General features: G+C 34.7%; 1 protein-coding gene across 3 annotated transcripts in view; it reads left to right on the top strand.

Moving 5' to 3' along the window:
* LOC107704780 (serine/threonine-protein kinase DCLK1-like) overlaps positions 1-17,753 on the top strand; it is a 42,043-nt gene that overhangs the window by 12,766 nt on the left and 11,524 nt on the right. For all 3 annotated transcript variants that reach the window (XM_016507803.1, XM_016507804.1, XM_016507805.1), the window contains 7 exons: positions 5,676-5,775; positions 6,641-6,757; positions 13,534-13,628; positions 15,748-15,835; positions 15,906-16,075; positions 16,181-16,300; positions 16,973-17,119. In XM_016507803.1, the coding sequence (XP_016363289.1) occupies positions 5,676-5,775; positions 6,641-6,757; positions 13,534-13,628; positions 15,748-15,835; positions 15,906-16,075; positions 16,181-16,300; positions 16,973-17,119 (837 nt within the window). The remainder of the gene's footprint in view (positions 1-5,675; positions 5,776-6,640; positions 6,758-13,533; positions 13,629-15,747; positions 15,836-15,905; positions 16,076-16,180; positions 16,301-16,972; positions 17,120-17,753) is intronic.

Below are 17,753 nucleotides of genomic sequence, written 5' to 3'. Positions count from 1 at the left end.
GATGTAATGGTTGGCTGCATGTACTTTCATGGACAAAAATGATGAGAAAAGATTAAAAATATCTTCATTTGTGTGTAGAAAAAAGAAACTCATACAGGTTTAGAATGACATGAGGGTGAGTAAATGATGACCGAACATTAATTTTTGGGTGAACTATTCCTTTAAGCAAACGTTTCCATTCAATCTCCTTTTCATTTTATTTCTGTTTAGAAGAAATATTTGAGATATTGAAAAGGTCTTTGAGCAGGTACCTTTCAGCCTCAGTAAACACACACACACACACACACACACACACACACACACACAGAGAGAGAATCACACATACATAATATTTGCAGTGCTGGGTAGTAAGTGATTATATGTAATCTGGATTACGTAATCAGATTCCAAAAATTAAATAACTGTGTTTAGATTGTATTACATTTTAAAATGCTCATAATCAGACTACAGTTACTTTTTACTGATTACATTATGACAGTAAATTTTTCATAATTTATTCTCCCTAATTGTTACTATCTAAATTTCCTCCCTCTGCAGATCCTTCTCATGTTGTTGATTACAAAGAATGGAATATATTTTTTAAAAAGTAATCTAAAAGTAATCAAACAACAGTGAGATTATATTACCTAAAATGTGTAATGTAATGGATTACTTTACTAACTACAATTTTTGCCATGTAATTTGTATTCAGTAATGAAATGGAATTCAATATATATTTTTTGTATTTGTGTACATTAATATTGATTATTGTGAATGAGTTTGTGGTTTTAAGCAACAGAAAAGCTTCCCTTTAACAGAATCCTTGAAAATCTAGTGAATTATTCATGTGCATCAGTTCGTAACACCCATATTTATGCAGGAGACAAATAGCCTTATGAAATATGAAAAATAAGAAGGCAGCTGATCTGGATATTGCGATCTGTGCATGAATGCTTGCAAGTAGGGTTTGTCGAATTACACACTCTGCTTCATCATGACTTGGTGAAAAGAAAAAGCTTAATTTAGTTTCATAAAGGCTTTGTGTACTATGTATTTCTGCATTACGGATCTGTAGATAAGTGTCAGTAATGGCTTCACAGATGAACCGCATCCTAGTAATGCATTGAGAGGAAACCCCAGTAAAAAGCTTCCTGTCAAACAGGACATAAACCTGCAGGAGGTGCTCATTAACTTTAGCATGCAGCTGTTAATCACAATTATGGAACCTCAGAGAAGGTCATATCTCTGTATAGCCCTGATTTATTTATGATAAATCCTCATAGATGATGCTTACAGTAATGGATAACTGAATATTCCTGACCAGTTATTTCATTCTGAACACAGTTACTGTATGTGGACTAGCTACTTGCTGCTATCTATTAACTTTTAGAACATAAAGTCAACAAAGTTAACTGAGGTCAGAAAAACGCTTTGCTATATTTTAAGAGGTTTAGGACGGAATGGAGTACATCGTATCCTGGCATCGTTTCACTTCAATCGTAGAGACAGTTTTAGTCACTACTTCAGATGGCGGATATGGATTAAAAACATAATTCATCAGATTTGTGTATGTTTTCAGGTTTTACAGCTCCTGCCTGGTACAAATTGTTCCTGCCAAGAGACTGACTTAAAGCCAGGAGATTTAGACTTTGCAATCAAAGCAAAATGACTAGTTTTCCAGACCGTCTTAGCTTTTCTTGTGATCTTTAAATTTGTTTATCTGGATGTAATCTGATGTCATATTAGGTAAATGACGTTGGTGTGAATGTTACTGGTAAACTAGACTTCTTCATTTTTTGAACTAAATGTGAGTGTTGTCATCAGGATTTTAAAGTTTACCTCTGTATACTCTCCCAATTGAAAAGAACTCGTTCATATTATTATGATATTTTGGTGCTGAGATATGACAGGTGAGTCCAGAAGCTTCAAGTGCAGAAAGATGCTGAAAATGTTAAAAGTCTTGGGCAGAAGAAGAATAAGTATTGCTTGTAAGAATTAGTTCTATAGTCTTTGTTGGTGGCAGCTGCAAAATGAAGTGTCTGTGCCATCTTGTGGTGATCAGGAGAAATGATCACTTGGATGAAAATGGCATGTTTAAATTTATTATTTGATTTTCTGTGCCATGTAATTTTCAGCCAATGGAAGTTTTTGCCTTGTTAGGTTCCATTTATTTAAATTTTTTTTCTTGTAAATGTATTTAAATATTTAAACCAAGTATCACGGCTGTAGACATTGTGGCATAGACTGTAGTAAACAGTTTAGCTTTTTTTTAACACATAAAGTTTTTGATTTAAAACTTGTATATGATTTAAAGAAAGCAGATGGAATGTTTATTAAGGTAATAAAAATAATGTCTGTAAACCTTTGCATCTTTCCACACAATCAGTTTAAAAATGTATCTCGTAAAATATGGTTGCTTCAGTTTGTGGCTTGGAAAAAGCAATAAACTGGATTTATTATTATTATTTTTATTTTATTTTAATAAGTCAGTACCTATTAGTTCTAACTCTATCTCTTTTTATTCTTGAGAGTTTGCATGCTTTCCAGAAGGTGGTGCTGCGGCACAAGATGAAATTTCATGCACAACCTGACAGACAAAACTTGTGATCAGACTGCCAGATTTTGCAGATTCCCATCTTGCCATAAGAGACTATGTGAATATTACCAATCTATTAAAATGACTGCAGAGTTGATTCCCTTGCTTTTAAAGTTTTACAGCACAGACAGTCAGTATTCAGCAATGGACTCACTGTTCTACGCCATCTGGTTCTTAAAAGTGTATTCCTCAATTTGATGACCATTCAGAATTACACTTATATTCTAATGCTCTAGTGGAGCAATAAATGAATCAAAAACAAGAACAAAACACCAGCAAATTGAGCTTATTATGAAGACTCTCTCTGGCTTAACTTGGATATTTACCACTGAAGTAATCAACCATCGTTTATACATAACGAATTGTTGAATTTCAATAGATTTGTCCTCTATCTGTCATTGTCAAAATAGTCTTTGATTTAATGTCCAATGATGTTTCACTGACTCTAAGAATGAATTTGGATTTAATTTGAAGTATAGTTAATCACAGCATTATATTCCTTGGCTAGTTTCATTGCACAGAAACAAAAACAGATGTATCGCCTTTAAAATATTAAACTAACACTCTGCTGTATTGCACACAAAAGATCACACATACAGTAGCAGACTTATTTCCCGACTTTTGCCGCTTTCATCAGTGATACCATTTATACTGCTGTAATATCACTGAATATTGGATCATTCACTCTTTTTGCACTCAGCGTGAAAGCATTAGGTCATTTTTTGCCACCTGACTGAATCATCTTACTCTGATCTTGGTGATGATGTGACTGTTGCTACAGCAACATGTTCTCATTGATATGTGTAAATGATACATTAAAGTGAGATGCTAAACTGCCTTCTCATTCATGCAGCTGTATGAATCACTGATCACTGACCTTTAGAATGAGGATGCTAAACACGGTTTGAGATGCTGATTAAATTGACTCTTACATCTGAGCCATGAATTATTGACTTTAGATGAATGGATTATTTTATTCAGCCTATTTCAGCCTAATTTTTTATTTAGCCTAATATCTTTACAACTTAGGCTATGTAGTTTGTATTTATTTTTGAAAATGCATCTATTTACAAGCTGAATGATATTGAAATTGAATATATTTATCTGTATTAGGACCTCAAAAAAATTGTATATACATATTAGGGATGGGTCACGATTTTCAAATATTCGATTAGTTGATTTAATTATAGAATATCGAATAGGTTGTGCGATTATTGTCTTAAAAAATGTCCCCATGTCTTCCATGCTGATGCGGTGGTGACGCGTTCATGTAAGCAGAGGGTGGCGCTGCCAATAACGCACCTAAAAGCTGTCAAAGACAACAGAAGAACACATTGTCTCACTCGCACACTGTAGACTTGCGTGGCATATAACGGTTACAGTAACTCGGGACGATGTCAAATAAGAGTTCTGTGCAGACCATAAACACCCCCGACTGGGTTAGAGGTGTGGCTGAATCCGTGTTAAGAAAGGCGCGGAAAACAAATAACGTGTTATATGGAGCTACTAAAGGGACATGGGTAGCCGCTTACTAGCGGTAGCCTGTTACATTACAGTACATAACATTTCACTTACCACATAGAGTAAGGAGAGATGACTGATAGGATGATGGCGAATGATTTGCAGATCCTGAGCAGCACTGACAAACATAATCTTGTAAAATGTGTGGTACTGCAGAGTGCTGCTCCGTACGTACATGTGATCGCAAATCTCGAAAGTAAAAGTAAAAAACAAGCACACATTCAAAAGCGATTTCAATGCCCCGCATATTAATAACGGCTCCCTGATGCCCGCAATTTATAATTGCCCAACGATATAATTGCGACAGAAGATATTGAAGTAACGTATATTTTTTCCTCCCATCTCGTATCTATTCCCTTTAGGGGTTCCATTTTTTAAATGGAAATATCTTAGCCTTATGAGCAGTTGATTTATGCTAATCGATGGACTGTTATGTTAATAAGTGCCGTCATTTGGTTATGTTTATTATATTAATATGTTTCAGCACGTTACAATCATTATATGGCTTGAGTTAAGGTGGGGGTGGGGGGTGCGATTTTCGAATAATAATCTAATAATACCCAGCGATTTTCAAATATTATTTTTGCTTGGAATGCCCATCCCTAATACATATATGCATATACATTATACATATAACAGTTTGGGGTCAGTAAGATAATAGTTGATGCTTTTACTCAACAAATTGATCAAAAGTAAAGACATTTATAATGTTACAAAAGATTTCTGTCAAATAAATGCTGCACTTTTTTTATTAATCAAAGAAACCTGAAAAATAAAATAAGCAAGTTTTTAACATTGATAATAATAAGACATGTTTCTTTAGCAGCAAATCGACATATTAAAATGATTTCTGACAGATTATTTGACACTTTAGACTGGGGTAATGATGCTGAAAACTCAGCTTTGCCATCACAGGAATTAATTACATATATTGAAATGTATATATTTATATTCATAAAATTTATTTGATATATAAATATATTTAATATAAAACCATAACATATTTTTCTTAAATATATACATGCATGTGTGTGTATTTATATATACATAATAAATATACACAGTACACACACATATATTATGTAAACAAAAACTTTTATTTTGGATGTGATTAATCGCGTTTAATCATTTGACGGCACTAATTGAAATGTATTAAAATTGAAAACAATTATTTTAAAATGTAATAATATTTCACAATATTCCTGTTAGGTGTCGACTGATATGTGATTTTCAGGGCCGATGCTGATACCGATTATTACAGATCAAGTAGACTGATAACCAATATTTTAACCGTTATATATGTCTGGTTTCAAAATGAAAATTAATGTCAAAATTAAGAATAACAAGACCTCTGTCAAAAACTCTTTAAATTATTTTATCGGCAAATCGGTTTTGAAAATGACTGATACCGATAACCATAAAAATGCTTAATATCGGCACCGATAATCGTTCGACCCCTAATTCCTGTTTTTACTCTATTTTTGATCAAATAAATGTAGCCTTGGTAAGCATAAGAGACTTAAAAAAAAACATTTAAATGTTTAGGTGAATAATAAATCTACCTCTGCTGATTCTGTAGGTGACATGCCTTCAGGACTTCTTTGGCGAAGATGATATATTTATTGCCTGCGGCCCCGAGAAGTTCCGCTACCAGGATGACTTCCTGTTGGATGAGAGTGGTAAGATAATGGATAATGTGTCCATCCCTTTTTAAAGTGTGACTGTTTGTTTTCCTAGGACCAACAACAGCTGTTCCACAGACCTCAATTACATGACTAAATTATATTAGGTTGCAATAACTATTAAAAGTTAGTCCTTCACATTCTGTTGTAGTAATTAATAATTAGATTTATAGATTTAAATAAGCTGTTCTGACAAGTAAACATCTTGTCTAATATTGTATTATTTGAGAGTTGGGATTTTAATTTTGATAATAAGCTCTTCCCCTGGTGTTTGTTTTAATTAATTAGCTGCAGCATTTGTTTCCTGCTGTCAGTGCCAGTGTTGTCATTTGCATAAATTTTAAAGCTTTAGTGACATTAACAGCAAATGTTTTCCATTTTTGAAATGCTGCTTTTTGTAAACAAAATAACATATTAAGGTAAAATGTTTATTTAGCAGCACCATTATTTAATGACATTTGTAACTAATATTATCACATTAGTTGATTACTATCCAATTTTATTAAACTAAACTAATTGCTGTTGACATTTACTATGCAGTATCATGCACCAGACTATGAGCTATTTTAAAATCCTATTGATAGATATATTGACTCTGTGCATGTGGTCTGAGAGCAGACCAGCCTGTCAGATCTCCTCTGATCAGACCTCCAGTATGTCCGACTGACATGTTTGGGTCAGACTGAGGTTGCGGTAGATTGATCAGCGGTGACATCAGGTCGTCCACACAGATGAGACGTTCTTTTGTTTTACGGAGACAGGAGGCTCATAGTGTAGAATTGGATGGGGGGAACATTTGCTGAGGCCTCTGAAGTAAAAGCAGACTGAATTCAGATTTGTTTGTCTTTTGCTGCTTTATCAGAATGCAGGGTGGTGAAGTCGCAGTCCTTTGGCCGTATTTCTTCCATGCAGGGCCGCTGCTCTCCCCACAGTGGTGGACCGTCAAGAAGGAGCAAGTCCCCTGGTTCCAGCAGCTCAGGTATGGGTCTTTACAGCAGACTGATGTTTAATTTAATCATGCTTCTAAAAGCATTCCTGTAGCTGTAAACTGTAGGTTGGGTATAGTAGGCTGACACTCATGCATGCAGGAGTGACTCATGAAATCTAAACTGGGTACTTGTTAGTTGATTCATTGCAGTCGCAGAATTCAAAGTTGTAAATTTTTAACCATGGATGATTGTGGAGTGTTGCAGTTTGTAGCCTTAATTATCTTCATATCTCTTTGATTCTCAGAAGATGTGTTTGAGGAGTAATGTCCCAAATTAGGGAACTAATTTAGCTGACACCTGTCACGCATTCTCAATCTCTCCATCTCTAATGAGCTCCTGTGGCAATTAATAGATTCATTTAATGGGATGTTGCAGTGTTCAAGTCACTGTGATGCCTGTGTTTGGTGTTGATGTAGTCTAATTGTCTGCTTAGCTGGAACTTTTCGCAGAGTTCTGGTAATGACAAAACTAACTTTTACATCAGTGGATTGTTAGATGAATGGACTAAGATAATGTATAATTAGATTACTGAACCATTTTTAGCTCACCCAGTACTGAATGGTTTCATTTGCTACCTTCAAGCAGACTAAAACTGCTAATAGCCAAACCATTTTTAGAATAGTAAAAATATTCTATTCTATTCTTTATTACAATCCATTTATTTTCAATTGTTCTATTCTGTTCTACTCTATTCTATTTTATTCTATTGTGTTCTATTATGTTCTGTTCTCTTTTGTTCTGTTCTATTCTATTCGGTTTTAATCTGTCATGTTCTCCTTTATTCTGTTCTATTCTATTCTTATTATGATCCATTCTATTGTTTTCTTCTAGTTCATTCTGTCCTATTATATTTTTATTCTATATTGTCTTATTCTATTCTTATTATGTTCTTATTATTCAGTCTATGTTCTCTTCTATGTTGTTCCACCCTATTCTATTCTATTCTATTCTATTCTATTAAATGTTTTAATCTGTTGTTCTCCTTTATTCTATTCTATTCTTATTATGATCCATTATGTTGTATTCTTCTAGTTCATTCTGTCCTATTCTATTTTATTCTAGTCTGTTGTTTCAGTTCTATTTTATTCTCCTGTTATGTTCTCCTTTATTCTACCTGTTCTATTCTATTCTATTCTATTCTTGTGATGATCCAGTTATCTACAGCTGTTCTATTCTATTCTAATGTTTCTATTCTAATGCCTCTATTTGGTTCTTCTTTATTCCACTCTCCTTTATTGTATTCTATTCTAGTTAGGGGCCAAGCACCGAAGGTGCAGTGGCACCTATTGTATCCGTCAGCGTCATTTTTTTCTTCCGCCGAAAGTCTAACCAAATATGCCAGAGTAAGCTGAACTTTCTGTCCGCCATTTTGATTTATGTTGAAATCCTACTTTTTTTAACTCCTCGCCACTCGTTGGTCCGATTTTCACCAAAATTGAGTCAGATGATCCTCAGACTGTGCTGACAAAAAGTTATGGATTCCGTGTCGATATATGAAACCGTTTTCGTACAGTGCTGCTACAAATTTTAGTTATGGTGCCAAAATGACTCTGAGGCTATATCTCTTCAAAACTTTGACATTATGACACCAAACTTTGTGTGTGCCATTGTCACCTCGCACAGAACACACCAAAATGATTTGATTACAGCGTCACCTGTTGGTCAAAAATCATAAGCCATTTAATCATATCACTAGTGGTTGTATTTATGATTTTTCAGCTATTTCAATTACAATCATCCTAAAATTGCTTTTATTACTCATTGTCGCATTTGGTCTGATGCTCCATGCCATGCTTAGCTTCTCGTTTTGCCTCTGGAGTGCTTGGCCCCACAATTGCTGCTTGCAGCTATATTCTACTCTTATTATTATACATTCTGTTGTTCTATTCTATTCTATTCTTATTATGATCCTTTTTATGTTCTCCTCTGTTGTTTTCTTCTGTTATGTTGTCCTTTATTCTATTCTATTCTATTCTATTCTATTCTATTCATGTTTTCCTCTTATAGGAGCATGGTGTTTAGCTAGTTTATCAGGCAATTAGACCACCTTAGACCACTTTTTTTTCAGCAGGGTTCTGGATGCTTCACTGTTTATGACACATTGGCACAATTTTGCAGTGTTACTCTACACATGCGATGTTCTGACGGCAGTGTAGTCACAGTGTTTTTGTGAAACTGTTCATGCAGTTCTTGGCTTATTTTGATGCTGTGGATCATTTGTCCACTAGTGAGTGTTGTCTGTTTAAACAGAGGCCTCTCAAATTGGATTGTTTGTAGCTATTTCTAACTGAACAAAAACTGCACAAAATGTTATCCTGAACATCCGATTGATCTGGGTTTCATTATTTTTCCTGGAATAGAGCATGAATCATCACTTCCTGATGTTGATGTTCCAGGCAAACACCAGGCTTTCATCCGGTTAGGCTTTCATCACTCAGTAAGCTTTAGAGAGACATGTCAAAAACAACAACAAAAACAGAACGATTATTGTGCTTCAGCTTGGGCCTGTTCTTCAAATTTTGTATTCCAGCCAGGTACAAAATGAGTCCTCCGAGCCGTCTCGCTGCGTGTGCTGTTTTGTAATGAGCCGGTACTGAGTATCAACCTCAAATGGTTGACAGTGTGGAAACGACTCAGGTGGGCATAAACTGGGTGATTGGGCCAAATTGTTTACGAGGGATATTGCTAATGTTGTTTTGGGAGAACAAACTTGTTTGGCTACCAGGCGTGAGTGTGAATGATATATGGAAAGAGGTACCTGATTACAAATATAACGCTTCCAAACTCTGGCAGAATGTCTCACGGGGCAGAGATCTGCCATGCAGTCTGGACAAACAAATCTAGTGTAATTGTTTTTTATTGATCTGAAAGCTCATTCAAACAGCACTAGTGTTATTTTAGGGTCATTGATATATATATATTATAGATTTTATTAATATTTTTCATTAAATTATATTTATGTGTTTTGTTTTCATTTTAATTTTAGATAAAGTTTCAGTAATTTAGTTTTTTATTTTTAATGAGTTTTAGTTTAAATGAAATTGAAAAAATGTTGCCTTGGCAGCTAGCTAAAATAAAATTTTAATTTTTTTATAAGAAGACATCTTTAACAGATATTTCAATTAGAAATGCTTTGGCTGGTAATAAATTTGCTGGTGCCTTTGTTCAGATGTTTCCAAAATATTACAGTCAAGGATAACAGTGGACTAAGCAAAAGTAATGAAATATGGATATTACTTCATTTGCTGGATAGTGGCTCACACACTGTGAACATCAGGGACTGAAGTTTGATGTAAGATGATATTAGTCATTTCCCTCTGCGTTTCAGGTCAGCACAATATCTTAATCATAAATGAATGGGATGAAATGTATTATTTACACTGAACAAAATTATAAACGCAACACTTTTGTTTTTGCCCCCATTTTTCATGAGCTGAACTCAAAGATCTAAGACTTTTTCTATGTACACAAAAGGCCTATTTCTCTCAAATATTGTTCACAAATCTGTCTAAATCTGTGTTAGTGAGCACTTCTCCTTTGCCGAGATAATCCATCCACCTCACAGGTGTGGCATATCAAGATGCTGATTAGACAGCATGATTATTGCAGGTGTGCCTTAGGCTGGCCACAATAAAAGGCCACTCTAAAAAAGTCTTAGACCTTTGAGTTAAGCTCATGAAAAATGGGGGCAAAAACAAAAGTGTTGCGTTTATAATTTTGTTCCGTGTATATTGCTTTATATTTTTAAATATGTTATATATTAATGTCATGTATTATATCTTAATTTATATAATTAACATATTATTTATGTAATTTATAGTTTTTCATGTAAGTAGCCTACATATTTTAATTAGTTTCACATAGCATATGATGCAGTTTAACATTTAACTTTTCTTTTTAAGTGACTCAAAGTCAGTATCTATCCTGAGTCTGTTTTTGCCTCCAGACATGTGTCTTGAAGTTGAACCCCAACAACATCGCAGACAGTACATTGGGTGCTTGTGTGGTTTGGTCGTTGTGTAATTTAGCTGTCTGCAAGATCTGTTGACAACCTTTCCTATTCATGTGGAGATTGCAGTATAAATTAATTATACAGTATATATAATTATACCACCAGAACCACTAGCCACTTATTTAGTAGTTTAATTAAGGCTGTCGATTTATTGTGGCTTGTTTAAAACCAACCTTAAATGATATTTACCACCCATTTGACTTATTTCTGAGTGAAACATATATGTATATCATTATATACAACATATTTATATCATTAATATCATATAAGAAGTAGGGGAGGGTGATATATTTATATTATATAACGATATGAGTATTTTTATTTCATGGTAATTATATATATCACAATATAGTTATATTTGCTTTAAATAAGGTCTTTTTGATATCACAATTTTTGATACCATAGAAATGTCATAATTCTTGTCACCAGTGTCAATATCACAAAAAACTAATACTAGCCTAAATAAAATAAAAAAATAAAATAAAAAAAAACTCAAGCTCACTGAAGACAAGTAAACAGTCAGTGATTAAATAATAAGAAACTAATTACAAGCAATAGGACAAAAAAAAAAACTACAGTAGAACAAATAAATAAGAAATACTACATAAAAGTAATCAAATGTATAAAAACACTGCATATTCACTGTGTAAATAAAATATATATATCTTCTAATTAAAGTTACAATAGTGATTTAGTCGAGAGCAGTGAGAACTGTAAATTATATAGTTACAAAAGTGATTTAGTCAAGAGTAGTGAGAGATTACAGACAGCAGGAATATTAGACTGCTGTCACTTTAAGAGCTGCTCGGATCTGTTACACGTGTGTTTTCTTTCTCAGCTGTTTGCTTTCACTTAAGACCTAAATTAGTGTGTTTACGAGGATACTTGCAAAAACGGGCATCTTGACATACAAGTGTGTGTATTTAACTGTTCAATGCCTAATTTATAAAGCGGCCAAAATCTCTACCGGTTGACAAATTCTACAGGTTTGTGTCTGTTGTGTCTACCGGTATATGACCCACCTCTAATCAGAAGACACATCAAAGACATATTATGGCTTTTCACTGTAAATTATAAGTTGGCTTATTCTTTTGAATTGTACATTTACCAATTGGCATTTGCTAAAATTACAAGAACCGTCCCATTAATTACAGTTTTTCACTGTATAAATTAAGGAAACTTACTGTTTAACTAATTAACAAGGTTTTACTGTAGCATTTTTAAATTCTTTTACATGACGATTTTTATAGTGTATAAACTTCGTAAAAAATCCCTCTAATCATCAACATCCATCCCTCAGAAACTATATGTGATTATATGAAATGAGATCCAGTTTGAAAGTGAAGTTCTCACTGCTGTTCCCTGTCACTATGAGCTCTGACTAATGTTTTCCCTAAGTTTGTCATTTGGTAATTACACACATGAATGACGGCTGATCTGATAGTCCTTCAAATCTGTTTTCCATCCCCAAAATAACACGATGATGCATTCTCACTCTCTCCACATGCTGAATTATGTCAGGCTGTGATAGTGTACACAGATGGCCAGGGGAGCACGATATTCAGATCACAGTGACACACAAACACAGAGTAACATTGATATCTAAGACTGAAATGGATTTATATATTACTTAATGTGCTTTGAGGAGCTCTGAACGAAATCATATTAGTGGCCATATCTCTGAATCATAGCATAGTCAGATCTTCAAACAGCTTTATTTGTATTCACACAGTGCTTGAGATACTTCAGAAATCCACTCAAAACACCACGTCATCCGCTCGGCTGCACTTACACCGTTCAGAAGCACCTTCACAGTGTTTTGCCGTGAGATCTTTTTGGAGATCTTTAGAGTCACCCACACAGACAGCGCTGCAACTACAATATGGCATGTTTATGAGCTAAACCCCTCCCTCTGTGGCTGTTTATGACGCAAGGTGTGCGTAGAAGGCTGCCTATGATCAGCCAGCAGACATACATCCTCTCCTCCTCTCCCATTCTCATTCATACTCTCGCTGCCTAACAGTCACTATGAGCGCAGGAGGAATTGCAGTTTGCTCTGGCAGCCTGCTGCACTCTTTAGCAGTTAGGACAAATGGGTTTGTGCAGCAAGTTCGTAAAGGTGAGCTATTTTGAATTGTATTTGTTTTTCTTGCTTGAGGTGGTGTGGAAGAATTAAATGAGTTCTTTGTTTAGTTTGGTATTGTATCTGAATGAAGGGTTAATATTTATGCTTTGCAGATTTTTCATGGCTGTGATACTTGTTTTCATCATATTTCTAAGCATTATGTGTATGCTTCTAATATTAAAGGATCTATTTGTAGTGAAAGTGTTTTAGTGGTCAATGCTTGATATAATAATGCTTCATATTTCATATATATATATATATATATAAATATTACAAATAATATTATAATTATTTTTTGCATTATCTTCATGACAATTAATTGCAACAAAGGAATTATCATTAAAACTTTCATTTTCTTAAAGTATTTTCAGTGGAAAAAAGTTATATAATATATACTGCATTATATAATTTTTTTTTTTTAAATGCTTAGAATTGGAACTTTTTTTTTTTCGTGACAATTAAGCAAATGCAACCAAGCAATGATCCTAAAAATAACTTTCATTTTCTTCCTGCAAATTGATTTTGGTGTGAAATATCTCATTCTTGATCAAATGTATGAGATTTACCAACCTGCCTTGATTCATATTCCAACATTAACTGAATATGAATTCTGTTTTTCTGTTTTTCAGCTAACGGAACAGCAGGTAGTCAGCTGTCGACCCCACGGTCAGGCAAATCCCCCAGTCCATCTCCCACCAGTCCAGCCAGTCTGAGGAGACGAAGGGTGAGACCTGTCACTCCAAAAACCTTTCACAACATCTGCATTTTCTGTAATGCACTAAAACGCCTTTAAAGTGGACGCAACTTATCTACATTTGCAATGTCTTTCACTGCATCAAGCAAAACCATCAAACGCTTTTATCTTTCTGATTGACCCTAATTGTATTTCAGGTGCTTTAATTTGCCAATATAGGTCTGAATCACACTGAATTGCAGTTAAACACATCCTTTCTAAATAATTCCACATTCACCCAAAATGTATCCTAGCAATAACAGACAAGCTTCTTGACCTGGCTGTATGCCTGCTTCATTTCCACTCTCTCTATGATAAACCTAAATCATGTCAACATTACCCTGTTTTTCTGCTTTGCTAACTTATGGTATTAAAGAAGATGTATTTGCTTGTGTTCTGTAGCTCAAACAAGTGAAATTACAGTTTTAACATTCTGTTAAATTTGTTCCATTTACTGTTCCATTTAGCTGCATATTCTCAAAAAGCTAGCTGATTCTCACAACAGTGTCAAAATGGTGGGCTCATCTTGAATGATTATTTTTTAATTACTGGAGTAATGGCTGCTAAAAATGCAGCTTTGCTATCACAGAAATACTGTAAATTACATTTATTTTTTTGGGTATTCACATAGAAAAGTGTTATTTTTAATTGTAATAATGTCACATTAGTATTGTTTTGCTGTATTTGATCAAATCTTACCACATCTTACCAGCCCCAAACTTTCGAACAGTAGTGTCTATACAAGAATCTATACACATGCCAAAGATGACTTGAAATAGCTTTAAATATAGTTACCTGCTGAAAATGAAAAATTCTATTACAGATAATTCTCTGAAATGTAGATGTAGTGCCTGAAGACAAACATGCAACATTGTTTCAACTGAACAGCCTTTTGAATTAATATTCGGTGCAGCTAATATAGTCTGACTGAAAATGTGTTCATTCTTGGTCGATGGTGTGTTAAAATAAATATGTCATGGTGTCAGTGGATTAAACATCGCTCAGTTTCACCTCGCCTGCCCCGCTCCAGACGTGAATATTCTTAGCACTCCCAAGCTGTTTCCATAGAAACTGACCTTTATTTCCCTCTGCAATACCTCTGCTCAGTTTAAAGGGATAGTCCATTCAAAAATGAAATTCTGTCATTTACTCACCCTCAAACCTGTATAACTTTCTTTCTTCTGTGAAACACAAAAGACGACATTTTGAAGGATGTTAGAAATGAAAAATGTCCATTTTCTCTGCTCAGTTTAAAGGGATAGTCCATTCAAAAATGAAATTCTGTCATTTACTCACCCTCAAACCTGTATAACTTTTTCTTCTGTGAAACACAAAAGACGACATTTTGAAGGATGTTAGAAATGAAAAATTTCCATTTTCTTTTGACTTCCATTGTATGGACAGGAAATACAATGAAAATCAATGGGAATTGAAACTGTTTGGTTATTGACATTCTTCAGAATATCTCATTTCATGGTCATCAGAAGAAAGAAATGTATACAGGATTGGAACGACATTAGAGTGAGTAAATTATGACTGAATTTAAATTTTTGGATGTACTGTCCCTTTAAGATATGGGTCTATTTAATACAGAATGTCAACATTTATGTGTGTGTTTTTTAACACATTTTTATTGCAAAAAAGACATGGATGATAACATGAAAATATTAATAGAAAATAAATTTTTATATATATTTTAACTCCCCACCCCCACCCCCGAATGCACCCAAAAATTCAGTTATACAGGTAAAGAAGTTATTATACAAAGGCTAAGACGGACATATCCAACATTTTCAAATACAAAAGCACAACATATATACGCATATCAATCAGTAGAGTGAGAGGTATTTATTGCCTGTGCCAATATTTGGTTATTTTCCAGAAACTGTATAAACAGATCCCAAATTTTATGGTAGTCCTTTAGTTTGCCCTTTATACTGTAGGATATTTTTTCCAATACAATATAATATGCCAGATCTTTCAACAAAATTTATGGTTTATATAATAACTTGTTTAACAATATTTCAAAAGACAATGACAAAATGAGTTAGTCTTCTCACTAACCCAAAAAAAAAAAAGTTGTAAAATGGCCCTTCAATTTCCCTGACAGGGCTCTCAGCACAGTGGCTCCTCCCTCTCTCTGGCCTCTACCAAGGTGTGCAGCTCCATGGATGAGGGCGATGGGCCGGGCAGTGAAGGTGATAAAAGTTTATCATTATTGTTTTATCATCTTCATCTGAATGATACATTCCAAATCTTTTCTTCTAGCTGAGCTGATGGAGGATTGTCCTCAGGTTCCTGCTTCCATAGCCGAGAGGTACAAGGTGGGACGAATGATTGGCGATGGGAACTTCGCTGTGGTCCGAGAGTGTGTGGAGAGATCCACAGGCCGAGAGTACGCTCTGAAGATCATTAACAAGAGCAAATGCAGAGGGAAGGTAAGATGTTTTCTAAAAAATCGTATTCAGTGACGACAATGCACATTTTTGATATCACACAAAATAATGATGCAAGATCATCTGTGTTACATCTGTGGCTCACAGGAACACATGATCCAGAATGAGGTGTCCATTCTTCGGAGAGTGAAGCATCCTAATATTGTTCTGCTGATTGAAGAAATGGACACATATAGTGAACTCTACATGGTCATGGAGCTTGTCAAGGTGAAACATCTAACATTCAGCTCAATACATTCTTTACATTTTACTTTATTTTTTAAATTAATTATTTTATTCAGCAAGGATGCATTCAATTGATCAAAAGTGACAGTAAAGACAATTGTGTTTGTGTAATGTTACAAAAGATTTCTATTTCGCATAAATTTCAAACTTTGAAAATAAAATTTTCTATTTATCAAACAATCCTGAGAAAAGATTGATCATGGTTTCCACAAAAACATTACCTATTATTATTAATCAGAATTGTTTCTTCAGCAGGAAATAAGCAAATTTGAAAGATTTCTGAAGAATCGTGTGACACTGAAGACTGGAGTAATGGATGCTGAAAATTCAGCTTTGCCTTTACAGAATAAATTACATTTTAATCAAGACTTTGTAAAAGAGCATAATAGGACCCCTTTAAAATAGAAATTTATTATTTTGAATTGTAATAATATTTCATAATATTATTGTCATTACTGTATTTTTGATCAAGTAAATGCAGCCTTGGTGAGCATAAGATACTTCGTTTGAAAACATTAACAACTCTTACAAACCTCATACTGTAGATACTGTAGAAACATAATAAGAAACTGACTACTTTTCAGTAATGTTTTTTGTATTTCATTAAACTTGACTGTTCAGATATTGTCCCTGAAATTGTGTGTGCATGAACAGGGTGGCGACCTCTTTGATGCCATCACCTCCTCCAACAAATACACAGAGCGGGACGCCAGCGGGATGCTGTATAACCTCGCCAGCGCTATCAAATATCTGCACAGCCTTAACATTGTTCACCGTGACATCAAACCTGAGAATCTTCTGGTGGGTGGTGGAGTATTACAGAGAGAATATTGTCACTATACAGTAAATCACAGTGTTACTTTCACAAAGGCAGCTTGGAATGACACTCACATCTGAGAGAGGCAAAGGCAATATGTTTTTATGGAGTGCAGAAACCTTAAATAACCCTTCTTACACAAGCTTTAGAACAACGATAAATTAACTCAATACTGGGCCTAGTTTACCCAGCTTATAACTTCAGACACAACACTGTGTTCAAAGTAGTGTTTCTCTAATGACAGCATGAAGAACGTCTCGGTTATGTACATAACCCTTGTTCCCTGATGGAGGGAATGGAGACGTTATGTCGTGACAACATTAGGGGTCTTACTTGGGAGCCCAAATCCTCTCTGATTAAGAGAAAACGCCAATGAAATTTGGCTAGTGGATTTTGCATGCTGAGCCACTCCCCGTGCATACGGGTATAAATAGGCGACAGGTGCATCCACTCATCAGGTTTTATGCTGAGGAGCCGAGAACTTGTCCCTGGCAACCAGCGATGGTTCAAGGTTGTGGCATGGGGACATAACATGTCCGTTCCCTCCATCAGGGAATGAGGGTTACGTACGTAACCGAGACGTTCCCTATCTGTCGGTCACTATGAGTTATGTCGTGA

This window comes from Sinocyclocheilus anshuiensis, unplaced genomic scaffold (assembly GCF_001515605.1).
Source record: "Sinocyclocheilus anshuiensis isolate Anshui unplaced genomic scaffold, SAMN03320099.WGS_v1.1 scaffold758, whole genome shotgun sequence".
NCBI lineage: Eukaryota > Metazoa > Chordata > Actinopteri > Cypriniformes > Cyprinidae > Sinocyclocheilus > Sinocyclocheilus anshuiensis.
Note: the sequence above shows the minus strand (reverse complement) of the source record. Positions and strands in the feature narration are given on the sequence as shown.